The following is a 16,781-nucleotide window of genomic DNA, read 5'->3' as shown; positions in this document are numbered from 1 at the left end:
ATTAAAATCATGTTATATTCGTAGGTTTTACAGTCAAAATAAAATTTAATTAGATTATATTTTTTTTTTTATTAAGTTTGTATTATTAAGTTCTACACGTTCATTTTTACTTTTTTAATAATTCATATGATCAAATTAATCAATACTATCAAAACAATCAAATTAAAGTATAAACTTACTAAATTAACAAAATATGACAATGTTATATGTAAAAAGTTGAGAATTAGAAAGATATTACAGGCCATTGTTAAATTTAATTTTAACAAATTATGTTTTGTATAATTGTTTTTTTTAAATTACAATTTATGAGTTATCAAATATTTTTTTATACATTTAAATGGAACAATATTGATTTTGATAGATTAAAATTGAATTTAACAATGTTATTTTTTTTAATAATATTAATTTTTTTTTATGGGATAGTTCGAGTCGGGTTGATGGGATGGTTGGGATGGATTTACCAATCTAGGCTTGTACGAGCCGGGTTTATGGGGCGGCTCAGGTTTCAAACCTTTATTTAAAATCTTAAATCATCTTTTATAGGATGGAACAGGTTGAGCAGTTAAGTGGATTGGAATAGGCTATGAAACGGATTGGACGGGTTGGATAATACTTACCCACGGGCCATTTGGTGACCGTAGCATTGATTAGTAGAGTTAAAATTTTAATGAAGTTTACAATTATAAAATTAGAATGCTAATTATAATCAAGTGTTAGGTCATTAACATTGATAATTGCCAGAAAAATATTTTAAAATGTTTGGAAGTCTAGAAAGGTTTCTATGGAAATCTTCTGCCCGGTTGATTGAGATGTGTGTTGGGTTTTGGGTTTTTAGTAATTTTTTGGTTTATATATTTAATTTTTTAGTGCGTTTTCTTAGTTATATTATTTGAAAAAAAAGTGATTGACTTGTGTATGTGGCTGGTTTTTTGCTTTAAATTTTTATTTTGTCCTTGGTAGAGAAATCAAGGTTTTTTTTTTTTTTTTTTTTTTTTTTTTTTTTTTTTTTTTTTTACCTCATATGCAAAATTGAGGATATGTTAATCTTTCTACACTATACTTGGTAAGCCTTTGGCAATTCACGGCAATTATATTTTGTGTTGAATTTTTGACTTTTTATTTAATTTTCTTAAAAACTTTTTTAACCTAAAACAGCTAATTGGCCAAAGAAATTTTTAAAAATGCCAACATTCTAACTTCACGTATCAAAGAGGTCTCAACTTAAGACTTATTAATAAAATTTGAGTGACAAGACCATTCACAAGCTGATTCTCACAGGTGAGAATGGCATTGTTTGATTATATTTATATTTTATATTTTATATTTTATGTTTTCATTTTTGATAGAATATAAAATTTATTTGGCTAACTAAAAAAAATAGAAATATGAAAACTTGTTTTTAAAATTTGGAATTTTTTTGCACAAATAAAAATAAAGAAAATTTTCATGTCAGTGTAAGGATTGAATTTTGTTTCTCAATAATACGAAAATAATGAGTATTTTTGAACTTTTCATTATATTAAAAAAAAAAAAAAAAACACACAGCCGAACCAACACCATTGTAAATAAAACAAACTTTTATTATTTTAAGTAGACCTTGTCTTTTTTGATTCAGTAAGTAGACCTTGTCAATTGATATTAAAAAAAAGAAAAAGAAAAAAAGCCTCACTTGATGACATCAAAAGAAGCTACATTGTCACATGTATAGTGCCCAATGTAGCTGCGGTGTAGTAAAGCACTGCCCATTGCCCAAAACATGTCTCTCCAGCCAACTCCCCAAACTAGTTCGTATTTACAATCCCGACCCCTCATTTCCCCTTAAATTACTTAAAAATGTTATCATCACAATCCACCCTTGAGAAAGCTGATGCACAGTTTCTTCCATGCCTCCATGTCTGGCTCACTTGCTTCCACATTAGCCCTCACCTCATCAGCAAAGGACTCCTAAAACAAAGAGAGAAAAAAACAAAACATGTTGTATCATTCTAAGTGGACAAATACATACAATGTTAAAAAAAAAGTTCAAGATCATTGGGGATCCATTATTGGATGGCTGGGATTTACCAGGATGAGATTGCAATTGAGAAGGCGGTCGGTGAGGTGCAAGAGAATGTCCTTGGTGTACTCAGGGTGGCCTTGGATACCCATCATGTGGTCACCATACCTGAACATCTCTATCCCAGTCTTGTTGGACCATGCTATCACCTCTGCTTTTGGGGGGAGTTCCCTTACCTACTTCATTACATTTTAGGTTATAACTTATTGCTAACAATGCAATACCAAAAATGCTCCTAGTTACTCTTTTATTTTATTTTTTTATAATTATTTTATATTGTGTTATCATATTACTATGAAACCTAATGAATTAAGATTAAAATAAAGATAAAATACAACATATGATTAATATACAAAAACTTTCAAAATGGAAGATAGAGGGTATGTTTGGTTTAGTTTTGGGAGATAAATTTTCAAAAAAGATTTTGGAGAAGGAGTTTAGAAATTTTTTTAGTTTGTTTGGTTATTTTGGAAATAGTTTGGGAGTATAAGAGTTTGAGATGATTTGATGTTTTGTTGTAATTGAATAGATGCATATGGGAAAAAAAATGATCGAGAATGAGAGATGAGAGAAAAAAAAAGTAATTAATTGATCTGTAGAAGATAGAAAGTGATTTTAAATTTTTTTTTTTCTAAAATCACTAAACCAAACAAAATTTTAGAAAATTTTTTTCAAAATTTGTTTCTAAAAAACAAACCAAACAAGGCCAGAAACTCCAAATAAATACACTAGGAATAAAAGATATAATGAGGTGTAAGGGTTTTGATCAATGAATTATCCGTTAGTTATTATAATGATTAGAAAATAATTTCACCTCATAGAAAAAAATAAAAAAATCATTAAAAAAGTCATTTTCCAAACTGGCCCTAAATGATATGTTATTTTAACCATTTGTCATATCCTATTTTGGCAACTAGGAAAAAAAACTAGTTGATTGGCTTCTTGACTTATTTGAGTACTCTCTATTTCTAACATTTTTTTTTTTTAAAAAGTCAAAAAAAAAAGACAAAAACTTGTTTTTTTCCCCTTACTTCCCAAAATAGGCATAGTGTGCCATAAAAGAATAAAATACACAGTAGTGTTGGAGTAGTTCATGAAAAAAGACTATATTTTGTAAAATGTATTTTTACTAAAATAGAACCTACACATTGAAGATAATTTCACAATAAACTAATACTTTTATGATTTTTGAAAACACACCTCATCTTGGTGGCATTCAATAATGGAGAGGAGCTTGGGCATTTTCAGAGATGCAAAGAGCTTTGAGGATTGTGACAAATGGACGGTTCTCACTCCAATGTCCCACCCTGTTATGGAACGACCCGTCTTTCCCCCCAGTGCACGGCTCAATATCTGATCAAAGCTCCACCCAATAAATAAACATCACTTTCACATGCAATAATAATAATTTTACTAATATTTATTTACATAGAGAAACCATCAACTTTTTTGTTTTTTACAAAATATTATTATAGAATTGAGTAATTTTAAAGACCCTTAAAACATCATATTTAAATTTACCCACATTGAAATGGCAGAGGGTTGAGTCTTGGTTGATTTTCATACAAGTCAACAACTGACATGCAATAGTCTATGCTATTAGAGATAAATTTAGAGATGATATTTTATGAGTCTTAACATTTTTTGATAGAATTATTGGGAAATGGGATATGATTAAGCTATACTAAGGTCTCGTTTGATAATTTTTAGTTTTAGTCAAAAAATTATTATAAGATGTCATATCACTCTCTCTATTTTTCTGTATATCTTTTTATAAAATGGGTTGGCTTCCCTCTAATCCGTGTTGTTGGACCTGTGGGGTCCCACCACGGGTCCTATTTTGATAACATAAACTGTTCAATATGTAAAACTTGTTTAATACTATATTCTTGTAAAAAATCACATTGAGCGGATATTGATAGTTACGTGATCAAATCAGTTTTGTATAAAAAAATAGACAATAAAAAAATAAACGGTTGACAGAAATCTGATCCGATAAGATAGCTATCGATATCCAATCAACGTAATTTTTTACAAACATATAGTATTCGACAAGTTCAACACATTAATAGTTTATATTATCGAAACAGGATCCGTGGTGAGCCCTCACGGATCGAAGTGGAGGGAAGCCTAGCCCTTGTAAAAAGTCAAAAAATTATTAAAATAATTTGTTCCCAAACAAGGCCTAAGTAATATAATTCTGTATAATAATTCTATATAATAACACTTTTTTTATTTATAAAATTCAAGCAATTAGTTAATAATTTGGACCTACAAACATTTATTTATTTATTTACTATATATTGCATGGTGGTAATTTGATTGTCATTTAAACATTCTTTCAAGATTTTTCAGCTTTAATATCAACAAACCATCCCACCAAACAAATCAAGTCATGTCATTATAATATGGATGGACATGATTATGACTTTTTATCTATAGAAATAATAGAAAGATTGGGTAGAGCACTCAACCAAATAAAAGCGATGTCAGAGCATCTCTAATGGTGCATTTTTTTTTTTTATCAAATCTGAGTAAAAAATGATTCATTTTACCAAATCTGATATCATTAGTTTCAACGGTACATCAAATCCCGTATCAAATGTCGGGGGTCAACCGGTTGGTCGACTGGTGGGTCAACCGGCTCAAAAAACAGAGAAAAACATAAAGCTTTATTCCATTTTGATAGATTTACCACCCACGGAAAATTTGTCAAGTGCACAAATCAGTGACTTCTTCTGAAAACGAAGATCAAGAAGGATGATTCCACTACTTTCATGGCTAATCTCAAGCTTACTGATATTTTCTCAAGCTTACCTCATCTCATTGCTCTGGCTAATTTCAAAGAGCTCGTGGAACACCATACATGGGAAGAACAAGCTGTGAGATTGCAGACAGAAGCTGTTCAAATGGCTAGTTTTCAATACCTTCAATATCTCCTCCAACCTCAACCTTCCATGTCAACTTTCTCAAACAACTCAAACTCTACTGTCACAGATATGGAGACTTAAAATCTTCTGAACTCACTCTCTTTAATGAAAGATAGCTCGATCCAATTTGGAACTCCAACCCCATCTTCTCTTGGAACTACTACCACTCTTCAATCATTCCAGGACTCATTCCCTTTCAGATGTTTGGTGGTGGGTTGACCGGTTGGTTGACCGGCCGGTCAATCGGTAAGGCAAAAATATTTTTTTTTTTTTTTTTTTTACTTGTTTGAACCTAAGGAAATTGGTCGACCGGTTGGTCAACCGGCCGAGCAACCGGCTGGTTGACCGGTTCCTCCCTCCAACGGTCACAAACAATGTTTTGATGAAATCTGCTTTCTGTCCTCAGTTTGATGAATTGTTTGGTGAAATCTCATTTTGATATCGATTTGGTGCAACCGTTGGAGCACCAAACAGTAACTTTTTCACCAAATTTTAAATTTGATGCTGGGTTTGATAAACCGTTGGAGATGGTCTTATATGTGAACCTTGATATATATATAAGATATGGAAAGCCTTTTTAGGTTAAACATGCTAAATGGAGAGGAGACATATTTGTTTTGGTGGACTGAATAAAGAGATATTATAATTTATCGAATTGTTAATCTTAAGATATATTATCTCTAGATTATTTGGTTGATATATTTGTTTAGTTATGAAATTAGATGTCTGAATTGAATTATTCTATTAAATCCTATGTGTGTTTAGAATATTATAGAGAATGATAAATATTCAAAAGACTATTTTGTCCTTTTGAATTATTTACTAAATAATGAGAATATTAAATCTAAATTATAAATTTTATTTAATTTTTTTATTAGAACTTTTTAAAAAATAAAATATTAATAAAAATTACATAAATTTATTTTAATTTGTAGTTGATATTTTTAAATTTTATTTTACTTTACTAAGTATAATACCATATAATTATTAAAATAAATAATTTAAGTATAATTTATTTTACTTTATTAAGCATAATTTAATAAACAATTTAATAAATAAATTTATTAAGTATAAATAATTTAATAAATAAATTTTATTTTTAAAAAGATATTAAATAGTAGAGGGTCGAAAATGTAATTTTACTACCTAATCCCCATGGGATGAGTTATCCTATGTATTGTGTCCCACCCCCATGGGATAAAACAATCCCATAGATTTGGAATTCATAATCCAGTGTAAAAATTTTAAATAAAAAACGAACTATTAGTCCGAATGAACTATTAGTCCTATTCTATACTTGAACCCTTCCAAATAAACACTACCAGAGGGAAGGTATACTCTGTTTGTGGTGCTTCAAAATTATCCTCTCTATTTTGATTCCTTCAATTACAATAACTATCTTCACAAGTATCGGCTGGACATGTGATAATTATTGAAATTTATTTTCTCAACAAACTCGACATCTCATAATTGTTGGGATCCATTTTCTCAAGTAATGTTAGGGATCATGAAAAAAATATCATGAAAATAATCATAAAAGATAAACACTACACATTAATCAAATAATGAAAAAATTTTATGATATATTTCATGATATTTTTTTCATGATCCATAATATTATTCTTTTCTCAAAAAGCTCAACAAATAGTTTCGCATTTGTGCTGACATGGTTTGGATTACTGAATAATTTTTATTAACGTGTCTTAAGAATATCAAAAAATATATATATAAAAAAATTAAATATTTTTTATTATATGCAGAATATATACAATATTTTTAAATTTCTTAACCTAACAAATTGATGTGGCAGTGAGTTGTACAGACCCACGCTTTTGTACAGGGGAGGGTTGTAATCAAAATGCACCCACCGACAATTGCTAATCCAAGCTGGAAGCTTGGGACACTTTGTTGTGATAACATAGAATATGGGCTTTTTTACAAACAAACATCGATGCAATTATTTTGATTGACATCGTTTCTTTTCCACAAATAATTGGACAAGTGTACATGAAGTTTTGGGGGTTGTCCATACGTGAATGGTTGAGACAAAGGCCAACAAATTGATAAAGAACATGTTAAAAAAATGGAGTTTAGATCCTCTGTAGGATTTTCCTTCATGAGTTAGTAGTGCACGGCAAAATGGGTCGTTTTGTTTTTTTTTGTTGTTTTTTCAGCAGCTTCTTCTCTTTCTTAATCAGAGGAGGACTGGAAGGCGAAGAGAGGAGGGGTGAACAGCGGCGGACCGACGACGGGGAAGACAAACGCGGAGTCCGACCAAAGGCCCAAAATGTCTCAGATTCTATATATATGTATATATATCATTTATATATCAAGTTCTATATCTATGTTATAGGTTCTATGTATATATATATGTATATTATACAGGTCTCCTCTTCTTCTATATTTACATACATATAATGATATAATATGTACTACCATAGTTCCTAATTGCAATTTTGTAAAAATTACAGTAGGATTTTTCTTTACATGTATATAGAATACAAAATTCAATGAAAGAGTATATCATGCCCCCAAAAATTGTTAAGCCACTAAGCATTTGTTTGGCATGCTTGGCTTTTTGGTTATTCTAGTCACAAAAAGACAAAATATATTTTTTAACTTAATAAGACAAAACATCACATCAAACTCATAATCATTTTATTTTTTTTCTTATAAAAGTCAAAAAAAATCAAAAAACTTATCTAAATAATACTTTTTAACCCCATACTAAAATAACTAAAAAGACAAAAAGTCAACTCATATCTCAAACGAACACTAATAAGGTGGTGGTGCCTTGTTTGGGTGTCAACATCAAAATATTTCCCTTAAATTTTAACCATGCCTTGTATTTTCATGCATCCCAGATTTCTTTTAGTTTTCGTTTTGATTTTCGTCATAGGAGAAAAAGCTGAAAGAAAAATAAATAAATAAATAAAAAGAGAAAATGAGGTAAAATGACGTCGTTTTGCCTTGCACTACAAGATGTCCGGCAAGAAAATCCTACAGAGGATTTGGACTCCAAAAAATATAGTAATAATATTATTATATATAGAGTTATTAGTTAAAAATATGTTTAAAATATACAAGCTGTAGTTCGCTTATTATTTTGGAAAATTTAATATTTGTTTTCTAAGATTTTTGCCTCTTCAGATTAGAATCTTGAGTCCATCTATGTTCGACAAGGCTTTGACTCGATACTGTAGAAATCTGTAATATTTCAATAGTTATAAATTGATGTGTTAAAAGACACCATTGGCTTATCTCTCACAAAGTTTACAAGGACAACCAACCAAAAAAGAAAAAAAGAAAAGAAAAGAGGAGTAAACTTCTAATTATTTTTATTTTTTTGAAAACAGGCCGACAGTAAAATTATGAAAACAATACCAATACATCCTTTCCTATAAACGACTACTATCACCTACCCAGCAAGGATCAAACTTAGCACACATTTCAACAGAATAATCTAACCTTTGGTGGATGCCAAAATACCTAATTTAATCCATATCCAATCCATCACGAGCCGAGGTTAGGTAGTTCAATTTTTTGTAGGTAACATATGAGTTAAATTAAATAGTAAGTTAAAAAAAAAAATTAGTAAGTTATTCAAATTTGACTTGAAAATTTAATAAAACTTTAAATATGTTTAAATTTAACTTATTTACATGACAAACTTATCCCAAATGAACTATTAACAAGCCAAACACAAGTCAAATTTAAGTAAATTGATTTATTTTACACCCGACATGTGATAAATACACCTTGTAGTCATTAATTTTAGGGGCCCTCTAATAACATAATTAGATCCTTTGTCCCGCTTTATCTTATCCTCCTATATTAAATCATCTATCTATTAATAATGTTAGATATACAGAGACCAACACATAAAACAGAATATAAATATCTTACAAAAGATGGGTTCTATATGAGTAATGTTACGCTTCATAAAATAAATATCATGAAACTAATCCAAGGGTGATTGCATAACATACAATAAAACACTACAAACACTATAAACTAATCCAAGAGTGGAGAATCTTTCATAAAGACTTTTCATGATACCTAACATTATTGGTTCTATATATGGGTCTCACATCATGTAAATCTTATTTTTTGTGAGACATTCATACTCCACTTTGAATATGAGTTCTATATATAGGTCTCACATCATGTAAATCTTATTTTTTTTGTGAGACATATATACTCCACTTTAAATAGCATTGTGTGGATAAAAGATTCTCCTCCCACCAACGAATTTGAGGGAAATATTCATTCAAAGGGAGGCCACAATGACTCTCATTAGGGAATTAGTGGCAACCCCTAATTGGCGGTCCAAGTGATTGGTCTAATGTGGTATGTAGTGTGTGGTGTGTCTAGCACCCTAGTAGCAACATTAAATGGGTATAATTACTATTTGCTACAACACAAAGTCGCAATGATATTTCGAATTTTTTGCCATACTTACAATGTATCGGTGCAGACCCTTCGCATCTTTATGCAAGAGAGTGTGTAGTCATTTCGCCTACTAAAAGCTGATTTAAATGGACTAAAATCTTAATGTTAGGGTGTGCAACCTCCTTAAGGTTGCACACCATATGTAAGGTGTAAATGGTGTAAATGCAAAAAAATCCAATACATAAAAGGTGTAAATGTAAGGTTGTAAGTGCCTTACATACCATATGCAAGGCATGCTTAAGAAAAGTCCTTTCAAGATGGGCTCTAGATTTTTATTTTGTTGTGGCTTTTGGACAAAAAAAAGCTTTATTAAACTTTCAAGGTAAATTATATCCGTAATTTTTATAATTTATTTTTTGTGTCAATGCAATCATTGTAATTTTAATTGCATTAATTTTATCTTCAAATTTTTATGTTGTCTGAATTTTTTCTAATGAATAACATTTGTTAAGAATTTTGACAGAAATCAACCACAAAATGGTGAATTCAAAAGGGAATAGACAATTTTAAATTGAAAACTAACCTCACAATCAATTTAAGAATAGTAAACGGACCATTATGCCCTTGATTTTAGTTTATTTTTTAAATGGCCATTACCAATTGGACTTAAATTGACACAATACAAAAAATTCAAAGACAATTGATATAATTAAAATTAGACTTAAATTGACACAATACAAAAAATTCAAAGACAATTGATATAATTAAAATTATAGAGATCAATCGATATAAAAGACAAATTAAAGGGATTATCTGTGTAATTTGTCTAAGCGTGGGACCATAGGGATGAGTTACTGATAGTGGTCCATATTAGTATTGGAGTAGATTCGAAATTGTAAAATGCTATACAAATGAATATTTAACTAACATACCATGTAGTTATAGAAACTTGAAATTTAAATAGAAGCGACTTAAATTAAATGGTAAAAACAATTCAACACATCAGTTTGTTAATGAAATTTGTATAAAAAAAATTGTATAAGATTATTCATTGGAATTAATGGCCCTTGTGAGGCTTAAACTAGAAACTCCAACAAATTTTTTTAAAAATATAAAATTTGGAAAAAAGTTTCCAAGAACCAAAAACTCATATAGGACATACTAGTTTAAATGAACACAAAAATAAATAAAAAAAATTGACAAAGTAAAAAAAAAAGAAAAAATTAAAGAACAAAGGTGAAAACTCTAAAAAAACCACTTGTCAAAAAGTGATAGCTGTAGTACAGATGTTTGATTTTGTTTTTGAAAATTTAAAAAAAAAAAAAAAAAAAAACAACAACAACAACAACAACAACAACAACAACAACCTTCAAAATTTGATTCTTCTAATAAAATAAATTTAAATTTTTTATTTATTTCAATTAGGTAAAATGGGCCAAAAAAAATGATAATCTAGTATATCATTTTTCTGTCAATTTTTCCTTAATAAAAATAAGTTTATAGTTTAGATTGAAAACTTGACAAAATTAAAAACTTAAGATTTTTATTTTGTTATAACGATCAAACTCTGGAGGTTTTTCTTTTAATTACCCATTAAAAATTTGTTTAAAATCTATTAAATAAAAAATTAACACTAAAAACATTTTTCTCTAAAAAAAAGTCATGACAAAATGATGAATGTTTTAATTTTTTTCCCCACCATTTATCAAATAAAATTTTAACTTGTTTTCAACAAAATATTTCAAAAATGAAATCAAACACGGCTAATAGTTATGCTTTTTTTTTTTTTGGGTAAGTAGTAATAGTTATGCTAACAACTATAAAATATCCAAACATTTATATATTTAATATATTTTAAAATACTTATAAATATATATTTTTATATATTTTAATATACTTCATACATTTTTAATAATACTAATAATTATTTTTAGTAATTTTTATATTTTTATACATTTTTTACTTTATTTGAGAACATGCTATTTTAGTAATTTTTTAATTTTTTGGTTAAAATATGAAATAAAAAAATTAATATATTTAGGATAATTTTTTGATTTTTTACAAAAAAAAAAAAGTGCAAAAAACAGAGAGAAAAAAAGTGCAAAAAAATTAATACATTTTTTACTTTATTTGAGAACATGTTATTTTTTGATTTTTTTTGATTTTTTAATTTTTTGATTTTTTTTTGTATAATTGGTTAGTTTTTTTGACTTTTTAGTGTATTTTTTACTTTTAGGTAATAATTGAATGTTTCCAAACGAGTCCTAAAATTTTACAAATATACTAAGCCTTCATTTGGGATGAACTAATTTAGCTTGACTTTTTAATTATTTTAACCGGGTTAAAAAAATTGTTTTTAAGATAAATTTTGACTTTTTTAAATTAATTTAAGCCTCAATTTTACATGACATACTAAGCCCTCATTTGGGATGAACTAATTTAACCTGACTTTTTAATTATTTTAACTGTGTTAAAAATATTGTATTTAAGATAAATTTTGAGTTTTTTAAAATTGATTTAGGCCACTTTTGGGAGGTGGATTAAAAGCCACTTCGTAACTTTTAACACATTTTGGATCATATCATCTCTCATATTTTTTACACATTTTTTTAAAGAAGGTTAAAAAAATTCAAAAAAATCAACTTTTAACCATCTTCGCAAAACAACCCTTAATGATTGTATGCGAAAAAATAAAATAATTATAATTTAAATATAATATTATATCTTATTAACTAAATTAATAGGTTTTATCTTTGTTGACTAATTTTAATCAAAATAGCTAATGCCAAATCAAGCCTAATATTAAAGTATCCACAATGAACGTGTTTATAAGTGTGCTAAGGTCAGCGGCCAAAATTTTAGCCAGTCACAGTAACTTTTAGGCTCACAATGGAAGTGTTAAAGAGTTTGTTAGTGGGTTGTGCTAGTGTTAGCTGTTAACTTCTTCGTTAACTGTGGCTAGTATTTTAGTTAGCGAGAAAGAGAGAGGGGGATGTGGGGAAGTGCCGTAGGGTCGTCCGGCCGATCGTCTCTCTGGACGTCTGAACCCTTCAAGAAAAGAAAATAAAAATAAAAATTTGTCATTGAACAGTTGACTGGCCGGACGTCCACCCATCTTCCTTGTCAGCTTCTGCAATATATATTCTTCAACACATCCCTTAATAGACAGTTTAACACATTTATTACATCACCACTCATTCTCTAAAATTAACAAACTTTTAATACACTTTAACACACATTTTTAGACCCCACTTTTATCACTTTTTTATCATATAATACACTTTAACAAATTATTTAAATATAATATTTTATCTTATTAAGGTTTCGTTTGGGAAATGGGTTGGCTTTTTAACTATTTTGATTATTTTAGCCTGGGGCTAAAAAGCCTGATTTAGGAAGGACTTTTGACTTTTTTGTGAGAGAAATAATGTAATAATTTTGGATTAGATGTGATGCTTCGTTTTATCATGTTAAAAAATCGATTTTATTTTTTGTGACTATTTTAGTCAAAAAATCCTCAAACCCAACTTCCCAAACATAAGCTAAAATTAACGAGTTTTATCTTTGTTTACTAATTTTAATCAAAATAACTAATGCCAAATCAAGCCTAATATTAAACACGACCGGTGATTATCGTCTATATGTGATGAATCTAAAATGTTAGAAATCGTACTTGCAACCAGCTCAACGATTCTCTCTTTAGTTTCCTACTTTGGGAGTTATTGGATCGATTTTAGACTTAATTTTAATAATTTAAATTGTTCATATTTTAAGATTTGTCATGTATATTATACTTATAAAAAATTAAGTCAATCAAATATTAAAAGTCATGTGAGGTAAAAATTTTATTAAATAATAAAACTATTTATTAAATTTTTTTAATAAATAATTTTTAATTTTTTTAATATTTAATAATTTAATTTTTTATCGATATAATATACATAATAAATTTTAAAATAAAAACAGTTTAGGTCATTAAAATTCAATTGAAATTGAGAAATCGGATTCAATGGCCCACCGAGCAGGCAGTCAAGAGAGGAAAGAGAGAATGTTTACTCAACGGTCCAGTCTGTTCGAGGCACACACAGTAAACCAATCACCTTTCACCAAGGATCCTCTAGAGTTTTTTTTCTCCTAAAGTTTTTTAAAGTGGTGTGTTGTATGGGTGAGATTTAATGCTAAAAAATTAATGTGACTTATCATTAAATTTCAACCATACAACACACCACTCTAAAAAATTTTAGAAAAAAAATACTCTAGAATCCTTCCTCATAAGCTTTGACACTGATACCAGACATTTTCATTTTATGTGTACTTCAGTAGATTAAAACGCGCCTCATAGCGCGTCCACACCACGTCAAAGTACAAACAAACGGGTATGTATGGATTGTTTTTTAGAGAGTAGTTTTTAAAAATTATTTTAAGAAAAGAATTTAGAAATTTTTTTATTTCGTTTGGTTGTGTATTTTGAAAATAATTTTGGAGTTTAAGAGTTTAGAATGACTTGATATTTTGTTATAATTGAGTAGATGTATGTGAAAGAAAAAATAATTAAGAATGAGAAAGGAGATGATAAAAAAGTAATTAGTTAATAAATAAAAGAGAGAGTAATTTTAAAAATTATTTTAAAAAATTTACAAACCAAACAAATTTATTTAAATTTTTTTTCAAAATCACTTTACAAACCCAAACCAAACATACCCAACAACGCCCAACTTAACCATTCGGCCTTTTGCCTAAAATATTATCGTTCTGAACGTGGGTTGGAGTTAAATTAATTAAATAACGATAAAGAGATTATTTTAATTAGTAAGATAAAATATATTTTTAAATTACAATTATTTTATTTTATTTTTATAATTATCAAATTAATTATAAAAAAAGTCAATTATTATTTTAATTATAACTTTTTTTTATTAAATTAAATAACTAAAATAATTTATCCCAAACAAAGATGTGAAAAGACCAAACTATTCATCTATCAAAATTGTAAGGAGAGGGTCAATTTGGTCAACATATAAAAATCCCATTCTCACGTGAAAACCCCAAATTCCTAACCCCTGTAATTTCCAATTCCTCTCGCTCTGTTTGTTTCCTAGGAAAATATATGAAAAACAAAAACAAATATTAAAGACTCATACATTATTACCTTTAGGTATGTTAGAGATTTTTTTTCCTTTAATGAATTAATTTAAAAAATTTATATGTTTAGATTTTACAAGATTAAACGGATTAGAATTTTTTTTAATACAAATTTTAAAAAGAAAAATATCAGTTTTTTATTCTGATTTGAGCTAAAATGACCTTAATTTCATGGAAAGTTTTTTATACTTGGAAAAACAGTAACCACAGAAACAAACAGAAAACTCTGCAGAGGAGTGTATCATCAAACTAAAAGAGACAGACCACTACCACATTTTTAATAAAAACAAAAACAAGAATAAAAGAAAATAGATACACACATCTATATCTATATATATATAGAAAATACCTGGTGGCCAAAACAAACGCCTAGAACTTTCTTCTTCATAGAATCCAATTTCTTGAGCAGATTCAAGAGCTTGCAGATCCAGAGGTCGTTGGAGTGAGCGTCGCTGCAACTTCCGGTGATCACGAAGCCATCGTAGCCTCCGATCTCACCGTCGCCGGGGAATTCCCCGCTGGAGACTCTGAAAACGTCCCAGGCCTCGCCTTCCTCCGCCAGCATTCTCAGAAAAACCCCAAAATACCCTCCGTATTTCTTCTTCACGTAATCGGAATCTTCTGCGCAGAGAAGAACCGCAAATCTCTTCCCACTCCCCATTCTCTCTCTCCCTCTCTCTCTATATGTGTATATATATGTCTGTGAGTGTGATTCTCTCTCTAGGTTTGGCACTAGACAGAGAAAGAGGGGGATGATCTGCTTGGTTGAAGGGAATTTGAGAGCTGAGTTGATGAGAAGAACATACATTCTGCTGCGCTTATAAAGTGATAGTGTTTGGAAATGAGACATGTTTAGCTACAAATTTACAAATATATCATCTGACACTTTAACGAGAAATCTTAGATTTATGAATTTATTTATATTATATTTATAATAACGGGACAATGGAATTTGCTTAAGGTGGTCGGAAAATTTGAGGGGAAATTTGAAAAAAATAAAAATATGTAAAATTATATAAAAGATAGATATATTTTATTTAATTTTTTTTTTTCAAATTTTCTTAAATTTTCCAACCAAATCTGTTGTAAAGGAAAATGATAAGTCCACTTTTTTGTAAATCCATTTTTTATTTGTAAGTTATATATTGATTGATAATTAAAAAATATACGAGAGAGAGCCTTATTTTTAATATTTTAATTAATTATCACATTATTAGACTTAAAAATTAAATCTAATTTTTTAATAAAACTATATGCACTAATTGGTTCTAATGGATAATGTGATATAATTTTAGAGGCTTCGAGTCTGTATAGTTTGTATAATAGGTGAGATCTATGATTTTGAAGTAGTGATATCATAACATATGTTGGTACACTAATTAATATACCAATTGGTACATGTAACAAAACTGCTAATTTTTTTATATTGAATAGCAATACTCTTAGTTAAATAATTGTTCTAATTAGATCTATAATGATGTGGTATAATATGTGTCAATGTTTGATTTGTGACACACTAAAAGCTTGTTTGACATCCTCTAAATAAGTATATTTATTTAAATTATATTATCTCTTTATTTTTTTTTTGTATATTTTTATAAAAAAATTAAAAAATATATTTATTTAAATTATTCTAAACAATTTATAAATTCTCAGTACAAGTGAATTTATCAATTTAAATGGTGCATCTCTAATCTTTATTCTAATATTTATAAAGGAAAATGCATGGCACCCCAGTGGGATGCTGGGTCTCTTCTCATTAGCTCAAAAAAATTTTTTTTTTTTTTTTTAGATTTTCAACCAATGGCAACCCCCCATGTGGCATTGGTCCTAGCCGAGCCCATGTATAAATCGACTCTTATCAAATTGTACGTAATAAATAGAGGAAGTGACATATCACATCATAGTGAATTTAAATTGTGAACCTAGCATTAATTTCTCAAGAAAAATGATTTAAAACACTAAAAGAACATTAATTTATCTTTTTTCTCTTTGTGTTTTGTTTTTTTTTTCTTTTTTTTTTTAAATTTTTTTAGATATACCATCTCACTAGAACTATTTTTAATGCTTTTTTTTAGTAGTTAATTTCTCAATCGGCTGAGATTTGGATTCTTTCCATTTTGTTTTCACCCGTCATCATCTGACATTAAATTCAAAAGCCACAAAGGTCTTAGTGATCATCATATTTTGTTTCCTTGGATCAAGTGCTAGAGAGGATTTTTTTCATGAAAAATGTTTGAGGGCCATAATTTTTGTGGTTA

General features: G+C 28.5%; 1 protein-coding gene across 1 annotated transcript; it reads right to left on the bottom strand.

Moving 5' to 3' along the window:
• Window positions 1-1,562: 1,562 nt before the first annotated feature.
• Window positions 1,563-15,487, bottom strand: LOC114288256 (gamma-glutamyl peptidase 5). Its single transcript, XM_028231739.2, has 4 exons — window positions 14,870-15,487; window positions 3,257-3,409; window positions 2,065-2,232; window positions 1,563-1,944 (listed from the first exon to the last, which is right to left on the bottom strand). Exons 1-4 carry the CDS (start codon window positions 15,368-15,370, stop codon window positions 1,843-1,845), a joined length of 924 nt encoding a protein of 307 aa, XP_028087540.2. The 5' UTR covers window positions 15,371-15,487; the 3' UTR covers window positions 1,563-1,842.
• Between the last annotated feature and the right edge of the window lie 1,294 nt (window positions 15,488-16,781).

The sequence above is a fragment of the Camellia sinensis genome, chromosome 12, assembly GCF_055761805.1.
Source record: "Camellia sinensis isolate YWXY chromosome 12, ASM5576180v1, whole genome shotgun sequence".
NCBI classification, from domain to species: Eukaryota; Viridiplantae; Streptophyta; class Magnoliopsida; order Ericales; family Theaceae; genus Camellia; species Camellia sinensis.
This window is presented reverse-complemented; position numbering and strand designations above follow the sequence as displayed.